Raw genomic sequence first — 14,921 nt, forward strand, 5'->3', positions numbered from 1 at the left:
CAGCTCCATCACTAAGCCCAGAAGAGAGAAATACAGCTCCAAAGATAACCCCTTGACTAATAGACAGGAATCTTCCAAAGAGGCTCAAAAAGACTCCGATCTAGCATCAACTAGTATCTTTGGAGCACATAGGGCGTGAGCTCGGCAAAAAAAAAAAGAAAGAAAGAAAGAAAAAGGAAACATGATGAGAAAGGAAACTCTGCATTTCGTTCTATTATCAAAGAGCAAGTAGCTTCAGAGACGATGGACGCAGCGCCGTGGCATTCTCAACAAAATGAAGCTTGCGAGCCCTCCAGAACCTTCTGAGAAAGCCGAGCCAGCCTTGCTCTCAGAACCACAGCCGCACACACAGCTTTTCTCACCGCCCTCGGCGCCGAGCGAGCCGGGCCGCTAGGTGTCACCCGAGGCCCGGCCCCAGGGAACCCTAGTACTTCCGGGTTGTCCGTGGCTCCGCTCTAGCCGCCAAGCGTCCGCCTCTCCCCAGCTCTCCCGGGCTGGTGGCGGGAGGTGGGCGGGCTTTCCGGGACGCGTGCGAGCAAGGTCGGACGCAGGTAAGGCGCGCGGACTGTTGGGGTCGCAGCCGAGGGCGGCGGCGGTGCGGGGCGACCCAGGTAGCTCGCCTGGATCCAGACGAGTCCGTTAGGGACCCGCCCGGATGTCCCACGTGTACCCCACAAACACCCTGGCCTTTCCCTGCGTCCTGTGGGGAATTGAACCAACCAAGAATGCACTTCCTCTCCCCCAGTTAGCCTGCCCTCAACACTGTGGTTTTGTGTGGGAGGTGCAGACTGTGTTTGTTGCTAGTTTTTATAAATGCAATTAAAATGGTACTTGGGAAAATGTATGACACCGTTCCAGCTCCGTCACCTGAGTAGTGACCGACAGACAGCAGAGAATATGAGTGGTTCATAATGAACGGAATAAAGTTAATATCTATTCAGTGGTGTTCTTGCCCTGTGACCTAGTAAAATAGTTGGCACCAATTTTTAAACACTCGTTCTGATTAGGTTGCTTCTCAGTAACAGCACGTGTGCATTCCTTGGGTCGTGATTGGGCAGGCACCCTGCCTTCAGTTTTGCATCACTCTCACAATCCAGGAAGACCATATGACTGTCTTCATTTACTTGGGGAGAGTATAGTGGCAGATAAGGACGACAACAACAACATGACCTTTTATTTAAAAGCATAGAAAGGATCCTAGCTACCTTTCTACATCAAGTTCGGTACACTCTGTACTCTGCTTTGAGGAACTGAAGAAAGCTTCCAGGAAAATGCATGATGCATATCTCATACAAGTGGTTTACAAATTCAGATACAGCACACTTCATCTTCACCTTTCGAAAAGGAAAAGCAAACCTAAACCAAAGCCAGTTACTGAACTAGAATTGATCTTTTAAATCAAATCTAGAAGCTGGAGAAACGGACCTATGGGTGGGACCTATGGCTTACCGTGCAAGCATGGGTACTTGAATTGTATCCCCAGTACCCACGTTTAATAAAAACAGACAACAACAAAACAAAAGCGCTGGAATCTCAGGGACATTTGCTTGGGAGGCTGAGCCTGAACTCACTCCTCAGCCAGTCTTGCCCAATCCTTGAGCTTTAGCTACGATGAAAGACCTTGTCTCCAAAAATAAGGTGGAGAACAAACGTGAACCTGATGGTAACCACTGACGTGCACACACTGTAAATAAATGGAACAAATCAGACCCATCAGAAAGATAAGAAACTTGCCTTTTTATACCAAAGAAAAAAGATAAAGGAATTTTGAATTTTCAGATGTGGGCTTAATGTGTTTTCCTTGACATTTTTAAGTAATTTGGTTTTGTTTCTCATTATTAACAGTCATTTTCTCCATAACTGTATTTTTTTTTCGTTCACATTTAAAGAAACATGACGTTTCAAGGGGACTAATTGGGGAGCTGGAGAGATAGTTGAGCAGTTAATAGTGCATATCGCTCTAGCAGAGGACCCGAGTTGAGTTCCTAGTCCCTGTGTCAGGTGGCTCACAACTTCCTCCAACACGGCTCTCGGTCTCTCTCGAGCAGCGGGTCCCAATCTATGGGTTGTGTGACCCCTACATTACGATTCATAACAGTAGCAAAACTAGAGTTATGAAATAGCAACTAAATTTTAGGTTGGGGTCAGCACAACATGAAGAACTGTGTTCAAGGGTCGAAGCATTAGAAGGTTAAGAACCACTGCTCTGGGGGAGCCAACACTGTCTTGTCTCCTCAGGCCCTGCGCTCACATGCACATACTCACACAGATCCACCCACATAAATTTTTAGAAATTAAAATTTTTCACACTGTTACGTAACTCCTAGGATAATTGTATATGAATTAAAATCTAATTGCCATGTAAATTATTTGACTTGATGTCGTTTTTAAAAGTCATATTCTTCCATAAAATTGAAATCCTTTAAGAAAGCATGCTAAGATCTTGAAAAGTCCTAATGTATTTTATTTTATTTGTGTGTGTGTGTGTGTGCACGCACAGGCATGCCAAGATGAGAAAGTATCTTGGGGGAGTCTGTGCGCTCCAGGGATCACACTCTCTCGGGCCTTATTTTTTCTTTCTTTCTTTTTTACTTAAAGTTAGAGATGGTGGGGGGGGGGAGACAGCAATGTGTCAGTCTTAGGACTAGTAGCTACAGAAAACAATCTTGTGTTTTTGTTTTGAGATGAGGTCTCCCCCACGTAGCCCTGGCTGGCCGAAAACTTTTCTTAGAACAAGCTGGCCTTGAACTCACAGAGATTCAGCTGCCTGTGCTTCAGAGTGCTAGGCTTCAAGGCCACACCTGGCCTGTGTTGGTTTATTTGTGTGTTTGTCTGTACTTTAAGTTTCTCAGACCAGTGAGATAGCTCAATAGATAAAGACACCATAGACAAATCTAATGACCTGAGTTCAATATCAGAGGCCCATATGGCGGAAGAATCCTAAATTATCCTCTTACCTCCATTGTGTATTGTAGCATATATGTGCCCACATCCTTGCATACAACACGGCACAAAATAAATGAATGCAATTTTTAAAGCGTTTTTTTGAAAAGCACATCCTTTATTTTTAAACTTTTTTTTTTCCAAGTTCCTCTGTCACTTACTAGGATGTGTGTCTGTGTTATGGACGGAAACTAAAGCCATGGTGCTGGCAGTGGGGTTGAGTCAGGGTCTCGGGTCTGAAGAGGTTTATTCTCTTTCTTTGTCATAAAGACTTTGTCACTTTAGGGCATGAGTTTTGTGGTCTGTGTTGCCATGGATTCTAATGTGATCTTATTACTGGTCGTTTATCCCACCTGTCTACTGCATTGCAAAGTGAGTATGGAATTACCTTAGCATCCTATGACGGCTTTGACTGTTTCTAGAGAGCCCTTTCCCCTCTTTCCTACCTGTTGGGTTACCAAGGAGCTGGTAGCCCCACCCCCCTCATCAGGCTTTGTAAATGAAGGTATCATTTCAGGTAACCAGCACACACGGCTACGCCTGAAATCTTATCAGGCGTAACCGTGTGTGCATGTGCACTCTCTCAAGGGAGGACGAGAAATCAACAGATGTATCTGTGAACACACGAACGCCAGGCTTTCGGAGAGGTGTAGAGTTGTTCCTTTTTTGAGTCACCATTCACTGAGTATCGCTGCCCTACTTCTCACAGTATTGCCGCAACCTTTCTTTTCAGAGAAAAGGGAAAGTCAGATTTAGACAGGCAGAGTTCAGAATAGACTGAATGGCGGAGCCAGGATGCAAAGCCAGGTCTCGTTCTGTAGCCTCTATTTAAAAATAAAGTGATTGCGAATTCAAGATGAATTTTCCTTTAAATGCTAGTGGCAAAATGATAGTTCCCAGCCTGCCTTAAAGTATCTCTGTAAATCTTCTGCAATTACAATGGAAATCTATTCTTATGTTATACTACTTAATATTATATATTAAACAAAAGAGGGCAAATGAAAAGAGTGCAAAAGCAATTTGTTTGTTTCAAACTTGTGTTTGGAAGAAGATTCAAGGTCTTCAAAAAGAAAAGCATGCATAGAAACATGGCTGCTTCTGAAGACTTCTGGGTACCTGCAAAGCCCTGGAGGGTTGTGATGCCTGCCGGTCGTTATTTTCTACTTTGATATTAAACTGGTCATGACATTTTTTCCCCTGATAAAAATGAAACCCTCATGCTAATAGCACCAGCCAAGCCCATCTGCAGCCACACAGCCAAGCAAGAGGTGGCAGAGAATTGTGTAAAAAAGGAGGAGCAAGGAAAGCTAAGTGAGCCCAGATCCCACGATGAGACTTCCAGTCTGACTCTTCTGCCCTTGCTAGCCTTTGGGTGGCACTGCTGGCCCAAGATCATCCAGTTGGCATTCAATGGTTTGAGGCTGACATTCTACAGTTGGATTCAGGTCAACCCCTGTTCTGTTTCTGTTGAAATAGCAGTAAAACTTTCTTCAAGCAAACCGAGTTTATTTCTTGCGAGCACTATTTTGAAGTTTTGTCAGGTGTCCTACACCTAGCCTTGTCTTTCAGCAGGTGTGTGGGACCTCGTCTCTGCAGGCGGCAGGTGGTTTTATTGGCGTTCTTTCTTCCTCCCACACTCTCCTGGCATTTTTATTTTTGAAGTATTGGTTTGATGGAACCAGACTTTACAAGGGTAATGTACAAAACTCTGAAGAGCTGTTTTATTTTGGCACCCTTCTCCTTGCGAGGTTTTGGTACAGTTCTCCCGTCAGTTTTTTTTCAAGATAGATTTATGCCTTTTTTATGTTTAAAAACCAGCTCCTTTTTCTGTCAGCCAGACTATCCCCCAAATAGTCCTTTAGCCAGCAAGAATTCTCATCTTGGCATGAAATTTTAATATAAATTAGCGTATTCTGCCGACAGTAGCCCATCTATCTGACCTGGAATGAGATGACATGTTTATTCTACTGGAGGCATTCTTTTTATTGGTGGTGGTAAATATTTTTTCACTTTTTCTTATGTCTGTGTCTGTGTGAATCCATGCCATTTGAGTGTGGTGCCCACAGAGGCCAAAAGAAGGCATCAGATCCCATGGAGCTGGAGTTAGTTCCAGGCACTTGTGAGCAGTCCAGCATGGGCACCACGAACTGAACTGTCCTCTGGAAGAGCAGCAAGTGCTCTTCACTGCAGGCTGTCTCTCCAGCCCCCAGAAGCATTCTTGATTTTTACATGTCCATTGTGTGGGGTTTTTTTCTGTCTATTAGCTATAATTTTCAATGCCCTAGTTATCATTCTTATGTCTGTTTCTACATTCTGTACCTCTGAAGGAAAAGGTGCTGTTGAGTTAGTCTGCATTACGGCTGATAAATAGCATCATAATTCCTAGGTGACTTTTGTTCAGGGATAACAGATCTTTTAAGCTGATGATCCTTATTTGAGCTGTTGAGTTTTGTTTCTATAGAACTACTGTCTGTTTTTCCCAAATGGCTTTCAGTTGCTAGGCAGAATTCAATCCAGTAACCTAGAGGCCAAATGACCTCATAACTCATTAGCAGTTCTCAGAGCCATCTGGTGCCCTTGAGGAGAACAGTGTTCAAAGGACTGATAATAAAGACAACAGCATAATTACTTCTCTGCCATGATTGCACCTTTAGATGGCAAGCAGTCAGCATATTTATCTGCAGATTGCCTGGGTGGTTGTTTTCTGAAGGTATAATAACGATGCTATAGCAGAATAACTTGTTTCCCTGTCCCCTTCATCCAGCTTGCAAATAAGTAAACTTGACGACAAGTAAATAGCCTATTGAATCACAAATTGTAAGAAAGGCAATACACCAAAGCAACATAGTATATAAACACAAAATATAAAAACCGCAGGCGTGAGGAGAGAAGCAGCTCCAGAGTGGATGTGTCTCAACTCCAAGGCAGATCTTGCCAAAGGAACACGGTAATTCATGGGTGGCTTGCTGTGTTTCATTTTCTACAATGTTTACTAGATAAGTGCAGAATTTCTCACGCTCGCCTATTAATCTCCTTTTCTCTAGGGAATCTTGTACCTCACAGCTTAAGAAATGGCTTCGCTTTCAGAATATGCACTGCGCATGTCTCGTCTAAGTGCCCGGATCTTTGGTGAAGTGGCCAGGCCTACCGATTCAAAGTCCATGAAAGTGGTGAATATGTTCAGGGAGCAGCCCTTGGCCAAAAAGAAAGAGACTTACGACTGGTATCCAAATCACAACACGTATTTTGCACTCATGGGCACACTCCGTTTCCTTGGCCTCTACAGGTGAGGAGAGATAAAAAGATAGGGCTTGTCAGAGGCGGTGTTCGCAGAGCAGCAAAGGAAAACAATTAGCCTGTCTCTCCCTACAGTTTTGTGGCTCTTACGAGAGAGCCCGGGTACGTCAAAAGGTACAGTGGGGGGGGGGGGGTAGGTGCTCTTTCAAAATTGCTTGTTGGAATTATGTCTAAAACATAGCCAGCATCACACTGTACTGAGCTATAGAGAACGTACAATTGCTCATTAATTAAGGGCGCTCTAAAAAGGATGGGGGTAGGGAGTAGGCCAAAACGAAGAGGAATAAAACGCACCAAGCACCATGCCTGCCAGAGCAGCTGGTTGTTGGTACAGAGGAACAGAACCCTGCCCCACACCTGATCCGCCTCTTACTGGCTGTGTGGGAGCCTCCATTCTCCGCTGGTGGCAATTTTGTTGACATTCTTACTCCTCCTACTCACTTCTGGCATTTTGATTTTGTGTCCTTGGTATATTAATTTGACTTTGATAAGCTGTGGTTCACTTTTAATGGTAATTTATAAATCACATAACTCTTAACACTGTGTTTTGTTTGTTTGGTAGGTCTAAGAAGTGAGTGCCTAGGACCCTTGTAGAAAAAAAAATAGTAATAAAATACCAAGATGGTCATTTTTCTTTAAAAAAAAAAATTTAAGAAAATTTCCAAACTAATACATGCCCCTTACAAAGAACTAAAATAGTACATTTCATTAAATTGAATTGCATACCATCTTTAAAATACAACATGTTTTAATTAGTCCTAACTCCTAACTACTACTGTTTGTTGTAATATAAAATAAATAGCACAACATGGTACTCATTCCAGAGAGCTAAAGGTTGGTATTCATTTATCCAACATATTTTTAAGTACTTTCCATGTACAGGTATTTAAGATGAATGTTAAAGGACCAACAGTAAACAAAACAAATGGATATTCTAAGTTAATAAATTATTAGAGATTATAATGTATGGCCTACTTTTGAGTGTCTAGAATTGCTAGGGACTATCTCCTTTGCCATTAGTCTTAGCTCAGAAAATATAACCTAATTTTATTATGACCCAAAATAAAATATCAGAAGCCAGATCCCATGGAATATTATAACCCCTAACAAAATCACATTCAACTATTTTAATCTGTCTGTTTGATATTGTTCTTCATTTATTTGAAGAACAAAGACCTAGCTATCTTTGGGAACAAGGGAAAAATGCTAAGTGTTTAATTGTTCATTAAGAAACAAAATTATTTTTATATGTTTAGTCAGTAGTTATGGTAAATGATGCCTCCAATGGCCATCTGTAGCATCAGACAGGATGGATGTAGACATCCCTTCAATAAAGTCTGATATAAAAGCCTGCAGAAGAGGGAGGGAAATAAAATCAACCAAAACAGTTGATTCACTCGGTTAACAAGCTGCCTTGCTGTGCTAGCAGCCTTTGTAGTTTTCTTCTGGTGGTGGGCAGAAACAGTGAGGGATTGAAGAATGGAAAAATGATGTAATGAATAATATGATATGTTTTGTGACAGTGTTGAACATGCTGCAGGCGGGTGAGAGGGGCAGAACTAGCCAAGCAGGATCCAGAGTGCTGACAGAGCCTGTGGTGATCTAGGGAATAGGCATGGTAACAGCCTTAAACAGGGCAGTCAGGGTCAGCCCCAGAGAGGAGATTGAGGTTTAGGCTGAGGCTCATGGGTAATGAGTGAACCTGGTGAGACCTGTAGAAGAGCTTGTGAGACAGAGGCAAGAGTGAACAAAGGTCTCTCTTACTGAGGCTGGATTGTGCCTGCAATGGCCCAGGAATAGTTTGGGCTAAGGGACCAACTGGGAAACAGGAGGCAGGTCACAGGGGTCTGTGAGTACTGTGGTAAAGAACAGGACTTTTGCCCTGGACAACAGAGTTTGGACAACATGATCTGACATCTATTTTGGATGAATTGTTATGGTTATATTGATAATTATTTGTCAGTCATAGCTAATCCCAATGAGGTCTGTGCTGTATTGTCCATCATGTTCATAGAATGAGATATCAAATTCTTTAAAATCAATCTTTAAAAAAAAATAGTTTAGTTGGGCCCAACAAAGCATCCCTTTTTATATATTTAGCCCATTTTATTAAATCCATTGAATAATGTATATTCAATCCATAAGCCATTATTGCTACCTGTTACAGATGAGGAAACTAAGGTGCAGTGGGAGAGCAAGGTCTCCTAACCAAAGTTACAGAGCTCGTGTCTGTCTGGTGGAGCTGTGTTTTAAAACCAGGTTTACATGGGTCCCATGGCTTACATATGTTTACATGTTTAAGCATGTTTTGGGGTATTTAGGCTTAGGATGTAGACATGTTACAATTGTAGCCTTCCTCGTCTTCTGCGCTGCCCACATTAGTCCTGGCTGCTATGACTCCTAGAAGGCTTTTCTTGATTTGTTCTCCATCTGCTTGAGCCTTTCCCAACAGCCTTTATGTGTGGGACATTCACTGCCATGCAGGCTGTTCTGCAGAACTGCCCATTTTTATTTTAGTAGATGCTAATTCCTAGGGCAATCAGGATCTCTGTGCAGCTACTGAAAATTATATTCAAGTTTTGTTTAGTTTTGTTTTTCAAGACAGGGTTTCTCTGTGTAGCTCTGACTGTCCTGGAACTCACTTTATAGACCAGGCTAGCCTTACAAAGATCTGCCTGCTATTGTCCAAATTTTACTCCTCTCAATGTTTAGTCTTTTTTTTTTTTAAGGTTTTGTTTTTGGGTTTTTTTTTGGGGGGGGGGGATACTGGGCATCTAACCCAAGATATTTATATATACCTATTTTATATAGGGAAATGTTGGATGGTGTATCTCATAGTTACATAGATTTACTTGGTCTCACCTGGAAGTTTACTACTCTTTGTAGGATTGTGTTTGTGAAAGAAAACACAACCCAGCCAGTCTATATGTTGGATATACCAAACTAAGCACATGCCCTAAAAAGCCATGCTCAACAGCCTAAGAGAACAGCTCTAGATTGGCACTTCTCTGGTGTGGTAAACATAGATGGCTAAATTTTTTGTTTTTTCTCTTTCGTCCTTTATCAAGAGATGAGCATCAAGATTTTAAGGATGAGCAAAGACGTCTAAAGAAGCTCCGTGGAAAAGTGAAACCAAAGAAAGGAGAAGGGAAAAGAGCTACAAAGAAGAAATAGTACCAGCTTGTCAGGAAAGAAAATGTCTTCCTCGATGACTAAGAAAGTGTATCTCATCTTTTCATCTATTAGAGGAACGTGACCTTCCTCAGTAGACACCAACCCTGTGTTCATATCCACTTCAGTTAAACTGTAACTGGTTTCTTGAAGATATTCTAATTCTTCAAAATTATACTTACTTTGGTTTTGTAATATGAAGTTTACCTAATTCTCTAATGGAATGAATAAACTATTGTCTTGTGATTTGTTTAAGATGGGAATGAAATATTGTGATTTGTAAATAGAGACTGCTTATTTGTTTCCCAGCCACCTAGACCTGAATAATCACACAGAAATTTTATTAACTACAACACTGTTTGGCAAATAGCTTAGGTATATTTCTAGCTAGCTCCTACATCTTAAATTAACCCATTTCTATTAATCTGTGTATTACCACGAGGCTGTGACTTTATCAGTAAATTCTGATGTTCTTCTCCTTTGGCAGCTACATGGCACCTCTTTGACCCTGCCTATTCTCTCTATATATATATATATATCTGTTCAGATTTCCTGCCTGGCTTTACTCTGCTAAGCCATTGACTGAAACAGCTTTATTCATCAACCAATCAAAGCAGTACGTATACAGAAGGACATCCCATGTCATCTCCCCTTTTCTCTCTAATTAAAAAGGAAGGTTTTAACTTTAACATAGTAAAATTACATATAACAAAACAGTTATCAAGCAAGAATTATAGTAACAGTATTTAGTCTTTACATTTGGCAAATTAAGAAAAATACTCTATTATCTATCCTATCTTTGTGAGCCTAAAGTTTTATATCTAATTATCTTTTATCATAACTAAGGAAAACTATAGCTATCTGCCTTCAACTCCATCAAAGACCCCAGAAGGATATAATAGTACCCAAATAAACAGGAAGTGCCTTATAATCAGCTTCCAAAACTAGAATTTCTAGAGACATCTCATTGCTTTGGCAGTCATCCAAAATTCTTCTGTAACATTGGGGCATCCATCTTTAGCCTACAGGCCCATAATATCTAGCAGACTTTTCCATGAAGCAGGAAATTTGAAGATCTGTTTTGTCATGTATTACAAAGTAGATCTATGTTGCCATTAAACACTAGTAGCATGCTGCTCACAAACCCCATTTAAGTGCAGGACCTCCCAAAACAGTCAGTTAGTGCTGCCAGCATGAATCAGGAAGCCATTTCTTAAAGAAGCTGTGCAGATTTTGCTACTAATTCTGAGCCAGGAAGCCTCCTCTTAAAGGAGCCGCATTTCGGCTTACCGCCAGAAAGCAGAGCAAATTGGAAAAAAAAATTGAAGCTACTGAGAAGTCATGCTTAACTTTGTTCTTTTATGTCTAGAATCCCTTCTCAAGCTCTCTCAGGTATTATGTGAATGTAGTTGCCCCACATTGGGCACCATTTGTAAAAGGAGACTGTTCATTTTCCCGACCACTCAGACCTGAATAATCACACAGAAATTATATTAATTACAACTGTTGGGCCAATAGCCTAGGCTTATTCCTAGCTAACTCTTAAATTAACCCATTTCTATTAATCTATGTATTGCCATGAGGCTGTGGCTTACTGGTAGGTTCTGACGCCCTCCTTGGGAAGTTACATGGCATTTCTTTGAATTCTGCCTATTCTCTCTCTCTCTCTCTCTCTCTCTCTCTCTCTCTATATATATATATATATATATATATATATATATATATATATATATATTCAGATTTCCTACCTGGCTTTACTCTGCTAAGTCATTGGCTGAAACAGCTTTATTCATCAACCAATCAAAGCAACACATATACAGAAGGACATCTCACACCGGGGATTGGAATAGGGGAAACCTCCTTAAATGAGTATCCTGCACTTTCTTAATTTCTCTATTGCTTCCCCATCCAACCCTAACCTTTCCTCTCTCTGACCATTCAGCTTCTGTCTTCACCTTTAAGCCTACTCTTTTGAAGATGCCTAAATGAGATTAAAAGCTTTCTGGGAATGGGAAAATTGAATGCCTGGTGTATACAAGATATTGGAGTCTTGGTAATAGAGTGATAGTTTTTAGTTCACGGAACTTTTAAGTGTTATAGAAGAGAATAATATAAATACATATATTTAATATAATTTTCATTTATCCATAATTGTATTAAGTGCTATGAAGAAAACTACTTTTTGAGATGGTAAGTGGGTGGATAAATGAAAATATTGGCAAAACCACATTAAGAAATTTAGAAACCTTCCTAAAGAAAAAAGAAATTATATTTAACTGAAGACAAAGGATAAATAAGAGAAAAAATAGTGAGGAAAGTGTTTGAAGTGAAGAAAGATTGAAAAGTCCTAAACTAAGAAGCAGTTCTTGGCCTGGTGGTAGTGGTGGCATACACCTTTAATCCCAGCACTTGGGAGGCAGAAACAGTCGGATGTTTGTGAGTTCAAGACCAGCCTGTTCTACAAAGCAAGTTCCAGGACATCCAGGACTACACAGAGAAACCCTGTCTCAAACAAAAAAGAAAAATAAAAATTCTCATTCCAAAAATTGAAAACAGACCACTGACTGACTCACTTAAGGACATAGACAGGCCAGGCCAAGCAATGCTTGGGAGGCTTAGGCAGGATAGCAAGTTTGAGACCAGCCTGAAAAATTTAACAAGACCCTATATCAAAACAGGAAAAGGAGAATGGTATGTCATGATAAAGTCCTTTTTAACCTCTTGGTCAAAATGTGAAGTGCAGAAGCAAGAGTAGACATAGTAGCTACTTTAAACAGGATTTTCTCTCCCTGAACATTGAATGAGTCCTGGACTAGTAAGAACGTGAGCGCATATGTTTAGACAAATGGTATTTTTAAACATGCATAGTCCAGATGGCATGGCTAGTGCTTATATAGCCTGTTGGGGGGGGTACTTAAAATTGGGTGATTTGTGTCTGATAGAACTGAACTCAAACAGAAGGTTCAGAATCCATTCACTTAACACTCTCTGCTGAGTACCTGCCATATGCCTGGCTCATAATAGTTGTGAGATGATAGAATGAATATATATGGTCTCTCCAAGATTGTGAATGAGTGCTGCTGCTGCTGCTGCTACAAAGTAAAGGCAAGAGCTCAGGAATGCGCTTAGAAAAAGTGCCTCTGGCAGTGCAGCTGACCCAGGGTAGGCACAGAAGTGGGAAATAGTCATAGCCTGCACCTGCGATAGCTGTGATGATTCTCCAGCTTTTAAATGAGCCCCAGGGATGAAGAGATGGCTCAACAGCTAAGAGGACTTGTGTTGCAGAGGATCTGAGTTTGGTTCTCAGCACCTACTTGTTGACTCACAACTATCTGTAACTCCAGTGTGAGGGGATTGGATGCCCTCAGGGTCATCAAATGCACATGTACACATATATACATACAGGCAAAACCCCAGACACATAAAATATTTTTAGAAATTTTAAGCCGGACAATGGTGGCACACGCCTTTAATCCCAGCACTCAGGAGGCAGAGGCAGGCAGATCTCTGTGAGTTCGAGACCAGCCTGGTCTACAGAGCTAGTTCCAGGACAGGCTCAAAGCCACAGAGAAACCCTGTCTCGAAAAACCAAAAAAAAAAAAAAAAAAAAAAAAAAGAAACCCTGAATCAAAAGGAACTAAGAAGACATAAAAGGATATATGAGCAGATAAATGAAGTAGATGCTAACCACAGACCTCAGGCAAAAAGAATCTTGGTTAACTAATAGAAGAGCTTCGATAGCTCAGGCTACAGGGAACCTTAGCAATGGCTGGTACAGAATTGTTAGTTACTCCTGTGGTGGTTTGAATAATGGCTCATATATTTGAATCCTTGGTCACCAGGGAATGAAACTGTTTGGAAGAATTAGGAGGTGTGGCCTTGTTGGAGGAAGTGTGTCACTGGGGGTGGGCTTTGAGGTTTCAAAAGCCCATGCTAGGCCCAGTTCTCTGCTGCAGGACAATGGTTTTACCCTGTAAAGATTTGCTTCATGTACTTGTTTAGTAAGATGCTGATTGGCCAGTAGCCAGGCAGGAAGTATAGGCGGGGCAATGAGAACAGGAGAATTCTGGGAAGAGGAAAGATCAGTCTGCAGTCGTCACCCAGACATAGAGCAAGCAAGATGTGACTGTCTTGCTGAAAAAGGTACCAAGCCACGTGGCTAACACAGACAAGAATTATGGGCTAATATAAGTTATAAGAGTTAGTAAGAAGCCTGAGCTAATAGGCCAGTTTATGATTAATGTAGGCCTCAGTGTGTTTCTTGGGATTGAATAGCTGTGGAACTGGGGGGAGGGGGGGACAGAAACCTCTGTCAACAGTTCTCTCTCCTTCAGTCTGTAGATCAGGATGGAGTTCTCAGCTACTGCTCCAGAATTATACATGCCACCACGCTCCGTACCATGATGATGAACTAAACCTGAAACTATAAGCAAACCCTCAATTAAATGTTTTTTTTGTAAGAGTTGTGTTGGTCATGGTGTCTCTTCGCAGCAATAGAACAGTAATTAAGACAACCCCATAGCAGATCCGTGTGCCGCTGACACAAGCTGAAAACCACAAACAAGTTAGGATTTATTTGCACACAAACTGCCCAAAAAGCAACTGCTAAAGTGAACGCCATGCAACTCAACACAGCCTACAACAGACTACTGCAGACCCATGGGAGGTAGGATGGGAAGGAAGAATTAACTAGGCCCATAGGAGGCAATGCAATTCAGGACATCAGTGGCCAAGGTTCAGTACAGATAAATACAACCAGGGCGGGGGAATATCAACTTTAGACTTAGACTAACTACATTGCTATCATTAGATTTCTTGTCAAAACCTAAACTATTTGTATTTTTCTTCTAATGTTTGGTATTTAGTGTGCATAGAGGATTTTACCATGGATTCTGGTATAGTATCGTAAAAAGGCTGAGTTTTATATTCAAAAATTGAAAGGTTATAATGCAGTTTGCTTACTGTAGCCCTACAGTACTTTCCTGAACCTCTCTGAAAAATCATGATAGTATTTTACTAGATTGCGGGCCTGGAAAGATGGTTCTGTAGCACTGGGCATGGCGGCATATGCCTTTAATCTCAACACTTGGGAGGCTGAGACCTGTCTCAAAAAAACAGCATACACACATTTGTACATATGTATATTTGTATATATGTACTCTAACGCTTTTACTTATACTGCATCTTCTAAGATAAAGTAAAACTTACAATTCCACTTCCCTTTTCATATATCTTCACTAAATCTCCTAAAGTTACTAAATTTAAATCTCAGTCTGAGATGGAGCTAGGAATAAGCTTCAGGAACAAAATGGATAGCATAAAACATTTTTTAGCTGAGTGGTGGTGGTGCACGCCTTTGATCCCAGCACTTAGAAGACAGAGGCAGGCAGATCTCTGAGTTCAAGGCCAGCCAGAGCTGTTACAGAAATCCTGTCTCAAAAACAACAGAAACAAAAAACCAAAAACTTCCAATTCTGTTAAGAAGTGAGTAAAACACGTCTTTATTTAAT

At 41.1% G+C, this 14,921-nt stretch overlaps 1 protein-coding gene across 3 annotated transcripts; it reads left to right on the top strand.

Annotated features, from left to right (window-relative positions):
* Positions 1-447: 447 nt before the first annotated feature.
* Positions 448-9,872, top strand: Mrps33 (mitochondrial ribosomal protein S33). Of its 3 annotated transcripts, none has more exons than XM_057777785.1 (4): positions 462-551; positions 5,708-5,890; positions 5,988-6,229; positions 9,309-9,872. In XM_057777785.1, the coding sequence occupies exons 3-4, from the start codon at positions 6,015-6,017 to the stop codon at positions 9,412-9,414; spliced, it is 321 nt and encodes a 106-aa protein (XP_057633768.1). In that variant the 5' UTR covers positions 462-551; positions 5,708-5,890; positions 5,988-6,014; the 3' UTR covers positions 9,415-9,872. The 3 variants fall into 3 exon arrangements, with proteins under 3 accessions (XP_057633759.1, XP_057633768.1, XP_057633778.1); XM_057777795.1 differs by having other exon boundaries at positions 5,821-5,890; XM_057777776.1 differs by lacking the exon at positions 5,708-5,890 and having other exon boundaries at positions 448-551; positions 9,309-9,871.
* The last annotated feature ends 5,049 nt before the right edge of the window (positions 9,873-14,921 follow it).

The sequence above is a fragment of the Chionomys nivalis genome, chromosome 1, assembly GCF_950005125.1.
Source record: "Chionomys nivalis chromosome 1, mChiNiv1.1, whole genome shotgun sequence".
NCBI lineage: Eukaryota > Metazoa > Chordata > Mammalia > Rodentia > Cricetidae > Chionomys > Chionomys nivalis.

What these genes read in the sequence shown, in the direction of transcription:
- Mrps33 (XM_057777776.1), top strand. Translation starts at nt 6,015, where the DNA reads ATGGCTTCGCTTTCAGAATATGCACTGCGCATGTCTCGTCTAAGTGCC. An exon ending in CGTTTCCTTGGCCTCTACAG is followed by an intron (nt 6,230 to 9,308) that starts GTGAGGAGAGAT and finishes TCCTTTATCAAG; the next exon opens with AGATGAGCATCAAGATTTTA.